Below are 15,800 nucleotides of genomic sequence, written 5' to 3'. Positions count from 1 at the left end.
TGTGGAGAGAAATTGAGCAGTGATTGCTATTGGGTACAGGAGCTCTTTGGGGGTGTGATGAAAATGTTCTAAAATTGATTGTGGTGATGGTTGAACAACTGTGAATATACTAAAAACTATTGAATTAAATAGTTGAATGGTTAAAATATTTAAATTAAATAAATGAATTATAGAGCAATATCCCAATAAAACTTTAAAAAATCTGGTCCAAAGAGCATTTCCTTTTCTCAGACCTGTCACGTATTTATTTGTTTGTATAACTTTCCTACCACTTCAATGAGATTTTGGAAAGGGCAGTAAATATGCTTGCTTGGTTCATTCTCTCAATCCAGAAGCTCCAGGAGGATTATTTTAAAAGAGAACTGCCCCAGAAAATATAGAGCATATAGAAATGATGGGACTATATACATCACACAGGAGATACAGATGAGTTCATCCAAACAATAAAACTGGGTCATAGTCAAGGGATAATAAGACTAGTTTAGCTTGTCATTTACCTAATGGTCTAAAGCAACTTAATGAGAAAACTTGTTCTCCTGGCTCTGCTTCCTGTTCTCAGGGAGTGACACATGGTTTTAAGAAGTTTTCTGTTGAAATATGTAATAAAAAGTAAAACTGGAAAGAGAAAGAGATACGAAGGCTGATATGTACATTGTTTTCATGGGAGAAGCCATAATCAAGAGAGCTTAGAACATTCCAGGAATGGCTCAGGAGGTGACTCCAGGACCCCAGCCATGTGGAGGGGTACATAGTGCCAACAGCCTCCCATACCTTTACAGTAACCAGTATACTTTCAAATCCAATCCAAAGTCTTCTCAGCAACTCTGTGCCTAACTTAAAACTACAATTGATAGGGACTTCCCTGGTAGCACAGTGGTTAAGAATATGCCTGCCAATGCAGGGGACACAGGTTCAATCCCTGGTCCAGGAAGATCTCACACGCCGTGGAGCAACTAAGCCCGTGAGCCACATCTACTGAGCCTGCGCTCTAGAGCCCGTGAGCCACAACTACTGAGCCCGCATGCCACAACTACTGAAGCCCCGTGTGCCTAGAGCCCATGCTCTGAAGCAAGAGAAGCCACCACAGTGAGAAGCCCGCACACCACAACGAAGAGTAGCCCCCGCTCACCACAACTAAAGAAAGCCCGCGCACAGCAACCAAGACCCAATGTAGCCATAAATAAATATATATATATATTTTTAAAAACTAAGAAAAAAAACTACAATTGATAATGACAGAATCCAGGATCTCAGATGCTAAAATCTTGCAGTTAGGACAACTTTACTTCACTATCACACTCTGCCTGAATTCGTCTATTATCTACTAACAAGTGGTTTTCTAACTGTTTCAATACTTACAGTGATAGAGAATTCACTGCCTTACAAAACAGCCCCTTCCATATTTGCACAGCATTGTTAGCCAGAAAATTCTTCCTTATATTGAGGCAAACAGCTTTTCTGTAACATTGACAGATTTGATCCTGAATAGACTTTTGTGTCTACCCAAAATTGGCTTATATGACCTTTTCCATGTAACAGCCATTTTGAAGGCAATTATAATATACTTTTCAATATATATCCTCTGGGCTAAACATCAAAAGTTTCTTCAGTGGCTCCTTATGACAAGGTTTTAAGAAGTTCATTACCATCCTGGTTATTCTTAAACTTCCTAGTAGCCAAGCCAAGTTTGTTTCCATATCCATAAGACAAGGATGGGTAATAATGCCTAGGTCCTGAGCTAACCAAATGAATTAATGTATGTAAAAGTATTTTTACACTTTAAAACACTTTGTAAACATAAAATACTACTAGAAAGTATCCACTTCCTGGAAGACAACTTGTCAAAATATAGTAGAAACTTGCAATTCAAAATGTGATCTAAGGACCAGCAGCATTGGAATCATCTGGAATCGTGTTAGAAATGAAGACTCTCAGACCCATCCCATATCTATTAAATCCACATCTGCATTTTAATAAGGTCTCCAAGCGTTTTATGCTTTAAAGTTTGAGGAGCACTGTAGACTTTCAAATGGGCATATACTTTCATACAGCAATTCCCCTTTTAGGTTTTTATCCTGAGAATATGATGTGGTAAGTGTGGAAGAGATATACCTAAATCGTGTTCATTACAGCATTTTATTAATAGCAAAAACTTAGAAGGAATCTAAAGGTTCGCTAATAGAAAATTGGCCAGGTGCTTTATGGTTCGTTTGTGGATATACCCGTTCTCCCCAGGAGGCTTGTTGGCCCTCGGCATACCTAAGTACCGTTTGCCAGCCAGGAATGTCTGTTGAGCAAGTTCCTCAGCTGGTGCCAGTGGCAAGAAGATGCCTGCTCCCAAGCTGATGGTTGATGCTGTGAACATAGGTGTATGTTCAATTGGACACAAAAGGGTATTAATATCTCCAGATAGGTTATCTACTGGGGGAGAACCAGACCATCTGCACAAGAGTTCAGTCATCTCCCAAGTGTTCAGTTTAAAAAACTGCTAGCGTATCTGGGTGTTTCGTTTGTTAGGTAAAATTATTACAGGACTTTTATCGAGACCGTAATTAACTAGAGAAGGGAGAGTGAAGACATAATTGGAAAACTGTTCATAGATTAGTTACAAAATCTGTGACCCAATGTCAGTGAAGTGGCTTATCTTTTTTCCTCTATAATTAAGAAACACGTTCAGCTCTTTTGTTTCTTAGTCATTGACCATTGCCCTTGAAGTGTCTTTTACTCTTGCTATAGAGTTGATTTATTTATTAGACAAAGAAAACCTTCTACTGTGACCAAATTCAGTTTTGGAAATATCAGGAAAATGATGTTTCCTGAATACCTTATTTTAAAATATCAAACTACGCTTCACTTCTCCACTCCAGACCTTAGTTCTCTGTTTAATTTTTTTCCACAGCACGCATCACCAGCTACTCATTTATTTTGTCTTACTGATTGCTTGTCTGGCTTCCTCCACTAGAAAGCCAGCTCCATAAGGGAAAGGAGTATTGACTCTTTTGTTCACTGCTGTGTCTACAGCACTTAGGAATTGTCTGGCACCTAGGAGGTGTTCAACAAATGTTTGTTGAATGAATTTGCATTAAAATATTTCAGTGTCCTTAGGTCCACTGGTCTTGTTGGCTGGAGAACAAAATCCTTTACTTTCATCATTTAGACTATATCTAAGGTACACATGTGCTTTATAGCCTCTAGATTTAGTTTTCTTAATTAATGGTAATGCTAGTAACTGAGATTGTAGGCAAAGGTAAGTTAGCCAGTTCTATATCAAGGCAAAAAAGAGCAATGAACAGGAAGATATTAGAAGTCCTACTAGATTCATCCAAGCCAGCAGATACACAAGCAGATACATAAGACGGTGTATAGGTCTGGGTAGGGTAAGCAATCTAGGAACAGGTAAGCACAGTAAGCTAGAATCCAGAAGTCATCAAGTCTAAGAAAGCCAGGCCAGAACAAGAATGTAAATTCCAGAATATATATATATATATTCTGTAAATTCCAGAATATATATACATATATTCAGTTATACATATATATACATATATATGTATAACTGAATCACTTTGCTGTACAGCAGAAATTAATACATTGTAAATCAACTAAACTTCAATAAAAATTTTTTTAGGAATGTAAATTCTATGAGATCAATCCAGGCACAGTGATATGTCAGAAATAGTACCTAACAAATAGAAGTGAGTATTTGTTAGGTGGAAAATTAATTCATCAACAAAATGGAAATCATACAGCCATTAAAAATTGCTGCTCTAAATATAAAGGTATCGCTATACTGTAAAGTGAAAAATCAAGTTGGAAATTATATTTAGAGTATGATTCCATTTTTGTTTGTGTGTATATATATATATATATATATATATATATTAAAGAAATACAAAAATGTCAACAGTGGTTATAGTGATGTCTGTATGGTGGGGTAAGGGATAATTTTGACTTCTTTTTATTTGTCCATATTTACAAACTCGTTAATGAGCATTGGTTACATCCATTATTAAAAACCATTATTAAATGGTTACATCCATTATTAACATCCATTATTTACTATCTGTATGATATATGGGTACGTGTACAATGTTGTTACTGTAAAGATGTTCCATCCTTACCCTGGACCTCAGAATACAAGCCTCTTGCTTAATTTCAGGACTCCTAACAAAGGCGTTGGAGTTTCAGCTGGCAGAATGCCAGAGGAGTGCGAGCTCCTCCCCTTTCCCACAGCCTCCTCCAGCTCTTCAAACGCTTCTGATTACTTCCCAACACACAACCAACACAGAAGACTACTGTCAGAGAGGGCACCAAAAGGCAAAAACGGAGGTAAGGATGATAGCTGGGGAGAGTGGCTGAAACGGAAAAGCTCAGCGCTCTGAAGAACGTAACTGAAGATTGGCTCATATCCCTAGTAATATGTTATCTGTTGGCTTTGATAGGTTGCTTTTAAATGTTAAACCATTTAAAAAGACATCGTAAACGGGGTTTGCAGCGAAGTCCATGACACAACTTGGCTTCTTTCAAGGGAAAGAGGAGACTGGGATTTAACTGGTAAGGCATTTTATTCAATTAGTTCTGCTTATTAAATTACACTGCTTCAGCATTTAAAGCCAATTACTGCCCACACCATAAGGACTGTCTTACCTTTGCCTCAGTGAAGCAGCATTAATTGATCAACTCCTTCACAGGATACCATGGCAAAGAAGGTGGCAGTGATTGGAGCTGGGGTCAGTGGCCTGATATCTCTGAAGTGCTGTGTGGATGAGGGACTCGAACCCACTTGCTTTGAGAAGACTGAAGATATTGGAGGGCTGTGGAGGTTCAAAGTAAGTGAGATCTTGTTTCTTGAATAAGTTGTGCTGCTATTGTAGGGTGAATCATACTACTGATGGGCCTTATTGAGGTATTTCCTAAGCAACTTTGATAGAATGTATTGCTATACAGGAACTAAAGAAATAGGCTGGTGTCTCTCCCAGGTCATTACTATCCTAACCCAGGTGGCCAACCCAGGCTGTAAAGGAATCTCTTCTTATGGACCTAGCAATTGTCCTGTATGTAGCCCATACTTTTGTTAGTCTCAAAGCAATACACTGATATTAGAGAGCATTTTACAAAACAGAAGTGACAGGGATTCTTTTCAAGACACCACTTCTATTCTAACCATTGAGCAGTTGCTTTTTCAGAGAGTGAGCTCTTATTACTGCTGACTTTTTTTCTGACAAACAAACCATATTTGTTTGCTTGGCTTTTTGATGACACTCTAGTGTAACTCTGAGAACTCTTTAAGTATATTATTAAATATATTTTATTCATTAATTTTATTCTGTTAGTCAAACCCAAATATTGGAAATGCTAGCTGTCCCTCAGAATTTGTATAAAATTTAGAAAAATACAAAGATAGACAGCTATGAAGATTTATAAATATTTCTTCCCATAATCTTTTAAATAAGTACCTAGCTTGCCACCTCCTAGGTGTGACATCTTGGGCAAGTTATTTACATTCTTGTGTCTTACTTTTCTCAGCTGTCTAATGAGGGCAACAGAAAAGTATTATTATCTCATAGTACCGTTTTAAAGATACAGGGAGATAATTCATGTAAAGAACTTAGAATACAATAAACATTAGCTACAATAACTATATTTATATTTTATAGACAAACAAACAGAAACTGAGAGAGGTTAGGTGGTTTGCCACACAGCTGCAGGAACTGAAATTCAAACCTGGGTCTCTATGACTCCCAAGCAGCTAAGGCCCTACTTATAACCCTAACTTGTATTCCTGCTCAAAATGGTTAAACAAAAGTTTCAGACCTCAACAGCAGTGACTTTAGGATTATGTATCAGGTACATCCAAGTGAGAAGTTAAAACAAGTGGGAACACTCCAGACAGGAGTGAAAACTTTGAATATGTGAAAGCAGACTCTCACACCAGCAGAGATCATACAAAGGGCTCTTGCTAAAAGCTGACCTGTCAAGGGGAGGGCAAGAACATCTACCATGTGTGCTTTCCCAGTTCAAACTGAATCTTATGCCAAAAGGAATTTTTTTAACATTGGGTTTCTCAGATGTATATAATCATAAAACATGCCTAGAGGGTTTCTTAAACATATTGATTCTTTTTTTTTTTCAACATCTTTATTGGAGTATAATTGCTTTACAATGGTGTGTTAGTTTCTGCTTTATAACAAAGTGAATCACCTATACATATACATATATCCCCATATCTCCTCCCTCTTGCGTCTCCCTCCCACCCTCCCTATCCCACACCTCTAGGTGGTCACAAAGCACCTAGTTGATCTCCCTGTGCTCTGCGGCAGCTTCCCGCTAGCTATCTATTTTACATTTGGTAGCATATTTAAGTACATGACACTCTCTCACTTCGTCCCAGCTTAACCTTCCCCCTCCGCGTGTCCTCAAGTCCATTCTCTATGTCTGCATCTTTATTCCTGTCCTGCCGCTAGTTTCTTCAGAACCTTTTTTTTTTTTTTTGATTCCATATATATGTGTTAGCATAGGGTATTTGTTTTTCTTTTCTATGTTCATTAGTGATATTGACCTGTAGCTTTCTTTCTTTGTTACATCATTGTCTGGCTTTGGTATCAGGGTGATGGTGGCCTCATAGAATGAGTTTGGAAGTGTTCCTCCCTCTGCTATATTTTGGAAGAGTTTGAGAAGGATGGGTGTTAGCTCTTCTCTAAATGTTTGATAGAATTCGCCTGTGAAGCCATCTGGTCCTGGGCTTTTGTTTGATGGAAGATTTTTAATCACAGTCTCAATTTCAGTGTTTGTGATTGGTCTGTTTATACTTTCTATTTCTTGCTGAAAGTCTTGAAAGGTCATGCTTTTCCAAGAATTTGTCCATTTCTTCCAGGATGTCCATTTTATTGGCCTACAGTTGCTTGTAGTAATCTCTCATGATCCTTTGTATTTCTGCAGTGTCAGTTTTTACTTCTCCTTTTCTATTTCTAATTCTATTGATTTGAGTCTTTGCCCTTTTTTTCTTGATGAGTCTGGCTAATGGTTTATGAATTTTGTTTATCTTCTCAAAGAAACAGCTTTTAGTTTTGTTGATCTTTGCTATCATTTCCTTCATTTCTTTTTCATTTATTTCTGATCTGATCTTTATGATTTCTTTCCTTCTGCTAACTTTGGGGGTTTTTTGTTCTTCTTTCTCTAATTGCTTTACTTGTAAGGTTAGGTTGCTAACTGGAGATGTTTCTTGTTTCTTGAGATAGGATTGTATTGATATAAACTTCCCTCTTACAACTGCTTTTGCTGCATCCCATAGGTTGTGGGTTGTCGTGTTTTCATTGTCATTTGCTTCTAGGTATTTTTTGACTTCCTCTTTCATTTCTTCAGTGATCTCTTGATTATTTAGTAGTGTATTGTTTAGCCTCCATGTGTCTGTATTTTTTACAGATTTTTCCTGTAATTGATATCTCATCTCATAGCGTTGTGGTCAGAAAAGATACTTGAAATGATTTCAATTATCTTAAATTTACCAAGGCTAGATTTGTGACCCAAGATATGCTGGAGAATGTTCCATGAGCACTTGAGAAGAAAGTGTATTCTGTTGTTTTTGGATGAAATGTCCTATAAATATCAATTAAATCCATCTTGTTTAATGTATCATTTAAAGCTTGTGTTTCCTTATTTATTTTCATTTTGGATGATCTGTCCATTGGTGAAAGTGAAGTGTTAAAGCCCCCTACTATGATTGTGTTACTGTCAATTTCCCCTTTTATGGCTGTTAGCATTTTCCTTATGTATTGAGGTGCTCCTATGCTGGGTGCATAAATATTTATAATTGGTATATCTTCTTCTTGGATTGATCCCTTGATCATTATGTAGTGTCCTTGTCTCTTGTAATAGTCTTTATTTTAAAGTCTATTTTTTCTGATGTGAGAATTGCTACTCCAGCTTTCTTCTGATTTCCATTTGTAGGGAATATCTTTTTCCATCCCCTCACTTTCAGTCTGTATGTGTCCCTAGGTCTGAAGTGGGTCTCTTGTAGACAGCATATACATGGGTCTTGTTTTTGTATCCATTCAGCCAGTCTGTGTCTCTGGTTGGAGTACTTAATCCATTTACTTTTAAGGTAGTTATTGATATGTATGTTCCTATTACCATTTTCTTAATTGTTTTGGGTTTGTTATTGTATGTCTTTTCCTTCTCTTGTGTTTCCTGCCTAGAGAAGTTTCTTTAGCATTTGTTGTAAAGCTGGTTTGGTGGTGCTGAATTCTCTTAGCTTTTCCTTGTCTGTAAAGGTTTTAATTTGTCCGTCGAATCTGAATGAGATCCTTGCTGGGTAGAGTAATCTTGGTTGTAGGTTTTTCCCTTTCATCACTTTAAAGATGTCCTGCCACTCCCTTCTGGCTTGCAGAGTTTCTGCTGAAAGATCAGCTGTTACCTTTATGGGGATTCCCTTGTATGTTATTTGTTGTTTTTCCCTTGCTGCTTTTAATATTTTTTCTTTGTCTTTAATTTTTGATAGTTTGATTAATATGTGTCTTGGCATGTTTCTCCTTGGTTTTATCCTGTATGGGACTCTCTGCACTTCCTGGACTTGATTGACCATTTCCTTTCCCATATTAGAGAAGTTTTCAACTATAATCTCTTCAGATATTTTCTCAGTCCCTTTCTTTTTCTCTTCTTCTTCTGGGACCCCTATAATTCGAATGTTGGTGTGTTTAATATTGTCCCAGAGGTCTCTAAGACTTTCCTCAATTCTTTTCATTCTCTTTTCTTTATTCTGCTCTGCAGTAGTTATTTCCACTGTTTTATCTTCCAGGTCACTTATCCGTTCTTCTGCCTCAGTTATTCTGCTATTGATTCCTTCTAGAGAATTTTTAATTTCATTTATTTTGTTGTTCATCATTGCTTGTTTGCTCTTTAATTTTTCTAGGTCCTTGTTAAATGTTTCTTTTATTTTCTCCATTGTATTTCCAAGATTTTGGATCATCTTTACTATCATTTATCTGAATTCTTTTTCAGGTAGACTGCCTATTTCCTCTTCATTTGTTTGGTCTGGTGGGTTTCTACCTTGCTCCTTCATCTGTAGTGTGTTTCTCTGTCTTCTCATTTTGCTTAACTTACTGTGTTTGGGGTCTCCTTTTTGCAGGCTGCAGGCTCAAAGTTCCTGTTGTTTTTGGTGTCTGCCCCTGGTGGCTAAGGTTGCTTCAGTGGGTTTTGTAGGCTTCCTGGTGGAGGGGACTAGTGCCTGTGTTCTGGTGGATGAGGCTGGATCTTGTCTCTCTTGTGGGCAGGACCACATTCAGTGGTGTGTTTTGGAGTCTCTGTGACTTTATTATGATTTTAAGCAGCCTCTCTGCTAATAGGTGGGGTTGTGTTCCTGTCCTGCTAGTTGTTTGGCATAGGGTGTCTAGCACTGTAGCTTGTAGGTCGTTGACTGGAGCTGGCTCTTAGCGTTGAGATGGAGTTTCTGGGAGACCTTTCGCTGTTTGATATTACGTGGACCCAGAAGGTCTCTGGTTGACCAATGTCCTGAACTTGGCTCTCCCACCTCTGAGGCACAGGCCTGACACCCAGTCAGAGCACCAAGACCCTGTCAGCCACATGGCTCAGAAGAAAAGGGAGAAAAAACAAAGAAAGAGAGAAAAAAAATAGAATAAAATAAAGTTATTAAAATAAAAAATAATTATTAAAAATAAAAAAATTAAAAAGAAAGAAAAAAAAAGAAAGAATGAAAGAAGAGAGCAACGAAACCAAAAAAACAAATCCACCAATGATAACAAGTGCTAAAAACTATACTAAAAAAAAAAAAAGGGACAGACAGAACCCTAGAACAAATGGTAAAAGCAAAACTATACAGACAAAATCACACAAAGAAGCATATACATACACACAAAAAGAGAAAAAGGAAAAAATATATATATCTATATATAAAAAGAAAAGATGGAAGAGAGCAACTAAATCAATAAACAAATCTACCAATAATAATAAACTCTAAATACTAAACTAAGATAAACATAAAACCAGAAACAAATTAGATGCAGAAAGCAAACCCCAAGTCTACAGTTGCTCCCAAAGTCCACCGCCTCATATTTGGGATGATTTGTTGTCTATTCAGGTATTCCACAGATGCAGGGTACATCAAGTTGATTGTGGAGATTTAATCCACTGCTTCTGAGGCTGCTGGGAGAAATTTCCCTTTCTCTTCTTTGTTCGCACAGCTCCTGGGGTTCAGCTTCGGATTTGGCCCCGCCTCTGCGTGTAGGTTGCCTCAGGGCAACTGTTCCCACCCAGACAGGATGGTGTTAAAGTAGCAGCCAATTAGGGGGCTCTGGCTCACTCAGGCCGGGGTGAGGGAGGGGTACAGAATGCGGGGCCAACCTGTGGTGGCACAGGCCAGCGTAACATTGCAAACAGCTTGAGGTGCACCGTGTGTTCTCCTGGAGAAGTTGTCCCTAGATCACGGGACCCTGGCAGTGGCAGGCTGCACAGGCCCCCGGGAGGGGAGGTGTGGATAGTGACGTGTGCTTGCACACAGGCTTCTTGGTGGCTGCAGCATCAGCCTTAGCGTTTCATGCCTGTCTCTGGGGTCCGTGCTGATAGCCGTGGCTCGCACCCATCTCTGGAGCTCATTTAGGTGGTGCTCTGAATCCCCTCTCCTCACACACCCTGAAACAATGGTCTCTTGCCTCTTCAGCAGGTCCAGACTTTTTTCCAGACTCCCTCCCAGCTAGCTGTGGTGCACTAGCCCCCTTCAGGCTGTGTTCACACAGCCAACCCCAGTCCTCTCCCTGGGATCTGACCTCTGAAGCCCTAGACTCAGCTCCCAGCCCCCACCCGTCCCGGCCGTTGGGTGAGCAGATAAGCGTCTGGGGCTGGTGAGTGCTGGTCAGCATTGATCCTCTGTGAGGGAATCTCTCCGCTTTGCCCTCTGTGCTCCTGTTGCTGCTCTCTCCTCTGTGGCTCTGAAGCTTCCCCCACGCCCATCCCCCTGTCTCCGCCAGTGAAGGGGCTTCCTAGCGTGTGGAAACTTTTCCTCTTTCATGGCTCCCTCCCAGAGGGGCAGGTCTCGTCCCTATTCTTTTGTCTCTGTTTTTTCTTTTTTCTTTTGCCCTGCCCAGGTACGTGGGGAGTTTCTTGCCTTTTGGGAAGTCTGAGGTCTTCTGCCAGTGTTCAGTAGGTGTTCTGTAGGAGTTGTCCCACATGTAGATGTATTTCTGATGCATTTTTGGGGAAGAAGGTGATCTCCATGTCTTACTCCTCTGCCATCGTGAAGGTCTCCCCAAAGATACTGATTCTTGAACACCAGCCCAGACTTACTGAATCAAAATCTTCTAAGGAGGGGAATCTATTTTTAACAAGAGTCCCAAATGAATCCTATGATGAGATAAGTTCAGCAAACATTGCTCAAATACCAAACAAAAAAATCTGTTTATTCAACCATTCAAGCACACTCAGAGGTAATGATGGAGATGTTGATCCTTATAGAGAACAGGTAACTTTGCTGAGAAGAAACTGGAAAAACAACTTGAATCACATTCATTTCTTACTAACAGCTGATCATTAGAATCATTATAGCTTTACCTGAGAGGGTGATATGATTAAATGGTCATTTCTGTCTTAACCAACGTGTTACTTTGTTGACTCTGGTTTCACATGTAGATTCTATTTGGGATTTTTTTCCCCAGGTAGATTTTTTTACCTAAGCAAGAAACGTGAAATTTCAACAAATTTATGTTTAATGATAAATTTGTCATTGCTTTGCTTTATTACCTGGTTTGGTATTTAATACTGAAGAGCCAAATGTCCCTTATTTAATTATCATTAACTTGGAAGCAGAAGAGTAAGATTTGTTTTGAGTGGCCTGTCAAAAATAAGATTTGATGGGTTGAAGTGGTACAAGATGGCAGTGTAGGAAGATTCTGAACTCACCTCCTCCCATGTACACCACAAATCCACAACTACATATGGAGCAAACTCCCTCTGGGAGAGACCTGAAAATTAGCTGAGCAGCTCCTCCACAAAAAAGGATAAAGGGGCCACATTGAGACTGGTTGGAGAGGCAAAGACATCATCATCTTACCCTTGGCAGGGCAACCCCCAAGCAGAAGGGATCTCATGAATAGAACACTTCTCCCTGAAGAGCAAGGGGTTTGTGCCCCACACCAGGTTCCCTAACCCTTGGGACCTGCATTGGAGAGCCAAGCCTCCAAAACATCTGGCTTTGAAAAGCAACAGGGCTTGCATCTAAGAGAACATTAGACTTGTAGGAATGGAGATTCTACTCTTAAATGGCTCAGTCACAGACTCACTCACCCTGGGACCCAGCACAAAAGCAGCAGTGTAGGAATTGCCTAGACTATATGTGAAAGGGTTTCATTTGCTAGTCTTAGAGCATCTGCCAAAGGAGCAGAAACTTGTTGGGACTATCACTGGAGATGGAGGCACCAGCCAGAACCATTTTTGCATTCTCCCCTACCTTACTAGCACTGCTGGATGCACCCTGCCCCTGCACGGCTCCTTTGTTCCTACCAAAGCTGGCCAGATGGTACCCTGCGCCCATGCCACTCCCAGGGCCCCACCAAAGCTTGTGAGCAGGTGTGGACCACAGAGTGGATGACACTAGAGTGCTTGTCTCTGGAGGCTAGCAGGGGGGATTGTGATCTGGGCCCCACAGTCTGAAAAAAATTCAGAGAGAGAGTCTTGGCACCTCAACAAATGGAACCTATCAAGAAAAAGATCAGACTGCTTAGACACTCAGACAGGCTTGAGAGACAACCAAGAGTTAGGGCAAGATTAAATGATAAGTTTCATCTCTTACATAAGGCAATTCCTTCAATACAGGGAGAGATAGCTGTTTCACCTAATACACAGAAACAAACACAGAAAGCCTAGCAAAATGAGGAGACAGAGGAATAGGTTCCAAATGAAAGAACAAAAAAACCCCAGAAAAAAAAACATAATGAAACAGACATAAATAATTTATCTATAAAGAATTTAAAGTAATGGTCATAAAGATGCTGATCAAACTCAGGAAAAGAATGAATGAACACAGGAAGAACTTCAGCAAAGAGACAGAAAATGTACAAAACTGCCAAACAGAAGTCAAAGATCTAAAGAATACAATAACTAAACTGAAAAATACACTAGAGAGTCTCAACAGCAGACTAGATGAAACAAAGAAAGAATCAATGTTCTGGAAGACAGGGTAGTGGAACTCACCAAAACAGAGCAGCAAAAAGAAAAAGAATTTAAAAAGTGAATATAGCTTAAGGGACCTATGGGACAACATCAAGTGGGGTAACATTTGCCTTACAGACATCTCACGAGAAGAAAGAGAACAGCACAAAAATTTATTTGAAGAAATAATGGGAGGGGCCTTCAAGATGGCGTAGGAATAAGGCATGGACAAATACATCAAAACTACATCTACATGTGGAACAACTCCTACAGAAAACATACTGAACCCTGGTAGAAGAACTCAGACTTCCCAAAAGATGCCCTCAGGCTACCTACACACAGAGGCGGAACCAAATCCAAAGCTGAAACCCAGGAGCTGTGCAAACAAAGAAGAAAAAGGGAAAGTTCTCCCAGCAGCCTCAGAAGCAGTGGATTAAATCTCCACAATCAACTTGATGTACTCTGCATCTGTGGAACACCTGAATAGACAACGAATCATCCCAAATATGAGGCGGTGGACTTTGGGAGCAACTGTAGACTTGGGGTTTGCTTTCTGCATCTAATTTGTTTCTGGTTTTATGTTTATCTTAGTTAGAATTTAGAGTTTATTATCATTGGTAGATTTGTTTATTGATTTGGTTGCTCTCTTCTGCCTTTTTTATTTAAATATAGATATATATTTCTTTTCCTTTTTCTCTTCTTGTGAGTATGTATGTGTATGCTTCTTTGTGTGATTTTGTCTGTATTGCTTTGCTTTTGCCATTTGTCCTAGGGTTCTGTCTGTCCTTTTTTTTTTTTTTTAGTATAGTTTTTAGCAGATGTTATCATTGGTGGATTTGTTTTGGTTTGGTTGCTCTCTTCTTTCTTTCTCTCTTTATTTTTTTTCATTGTTTTTTCATTTTTAATAATTGTTTTTACTTTCATAACTTTATTTTATTTTATTCTTTCTTTCTTTTTTCTCCCTTTTCTTCTGAGCCATGTGGCTAACAGGGTCTTGGTGCTCTGGCTGGGTGTCAGGCCTTAGCCTCTGAGGTGGAAGAGTGGAATTCAGGACATTGGTCCACCAGAGACCTCCCAGCTCCACATAATATCAAATGGCGAAAGCTCTTCTAGAGCTCTCTTTCTCAACGCTAAGACAAGCTCCATTCAATGACCTGCAAACTACAGTGCTGAACACCCTATGCCAAACAACTAGCAAGACAGGAACACAACCCCACCCATTAGCAGAGAGGCTGCCTAAAATCATAATAAGTTCACACACACCCCAAAACACACTACAGGACGTGGTCCTGCCCACCAGGAAGACAAGATCCAGCCTCATCCACCAGAACACAGGCACCACTCCCCTCCACCAGGAAGCCTACACAACCCACTGAACCAACCTTACTCACTGGGAGCAGACACCAAAAACAACGGGAACTACAAACCTGCAGCGTGTGAAAAGGAGACCCCAAACACAGTAAGTTAAGCAAAATGAGAAGACAAATACACAGCAGATGAAGGAGCAAGGTAGAAACCCACCAGACCAAACAAATGAAGAGGAAACAGGCAGTCTACCTGAAAAAAAATTCAGAGAAATGATAGTAAAGTTGATCCAAAATCTTGGAAATACAATGGAGAAAATAAAAGAAACGTTTAACAACGACCTAGAAGAACTAAAGAGCAAATAAACAACAATGAACAACACAATAAATGAAATTTAAAATTCTCTAGAAGGAATCAATAGCAGAATAACTGAGGCAGAAGAAAGGATAAGTGACCTGGCTGATAAAATAGTGGAAATAACTACTGCAGAGCAGAATAAAGAAAAAAGAATGAAAAGAATTGAGGACATTCTTAGAGACCTCTGTGATAACATTAAACTCACCAATATTCGAATTATAGGGGTCCCAGAAGAAGAAGAGAAAAAGAAAGGGACTGAGAAAATATCTGAAGAGATTATAGTTGAAAACTTCCCTAATATGGAAAAGGAAATGGTCAGTCAAGTCCAGGAAGTGCAGAGTCCCATATAGGATAAATCCAAGGAGAAACATGCCAAGACAAATATTAATTAAACTACCAAAAATTAAATACAAAGAAAAAATATTAAAAGCAGCAAGGGAAAAACAACAAATAACATACAAGGGAATCCCCATAAAGGTAACAGCTGATCTTTCAGCAGAAACTCTGCAAGCCAGAAGGGAGTGGCAGGACATCTTTAAAGTGATGAAAGGGAAAAACCTACAACCAAGATTACTCTACCCAGCAAAGATCTCATTCAGATTCGATGGAGAAATTAAAACCTTTACAGACAAGGAAAAGCTTAAGAGAATTCAGCACCACAAAGCCAGCTTTACAACAAATGCTAAAGAAACTTCTCTAGGCAGGAAACACAAGAGAAGGAAAAGACATACAATAACAAACCCAAAACAATTAAGAAAATGGTAATAGGAACATACATATCAATAACTACCTTAAATGTAAAAGGATTAAATGCTCCAACCAAAAGACATAGCCTGGCTGAATGGATACAAAAACAAGACCCATGTATATGCTGTCTACAAGAGACCCACTTCAGACCTAGGGACACATACAGACTGAAAGTGAGGGGATGGAAAAAGAATTCCCTGCAAATGGAAACCAAAAGAAAGCTGGAGTAGCAATTCTCA

At 39.3% G+C, this 15,800-nt stretch overlaps 1 protein-coding gene across 3 annotated transcripts in view; it reads left to right on the top strand.

Moving 5' to 3' along the window:
* Positions 1–4,058: 4,058 nt before the first annotated feature.
* FMO2 (flavin containing dimethylaniline monoxygenase 2) overlaps positions 4,059–15,800 on the top strand; it is a 40,484-nt gene continuing 28,742 nt past the window's right edge. Inside the window, exons 1-3 of one of the 3 annotated variants that reach the window (XM_082438150.1) lie at positions 4,059–4,326; positions 4,440–4,551; positions 4,689–4,826. In XM_082438150.1, the coding sequence (XP_082294276.1) occupies positions 4,695–4,826 (132 nt within the window). In that variant the 5' untranslated portion in view covers positions 4,059–4,326; positions 4,440–4,551; positions 4,689–4,694. Of the gene's footprint in view, positions 4,827–15,800 lie in introns of all 3 variants that reach the window. The other 2 variants (XM_082438151.1, XM_082438154.1) reach the window with 2 other exon arrangements.

Source organism: Balaenoptera physalus, assembly GCF_965194825.1.
Source record: "Balaenoptera physalus genome assembly, chromosome: 1".
NCBI lineage: Eukaryota > Metazoa > Chordata > Mammalia > Artiodactyla > Balaenopteridae > Balaenoptera > Balaenoptera physalus.
Note: the sequence above shows the minus strand (reverse complement) of the source record. Positions and strands in the feature narration are given on the sequence as shown.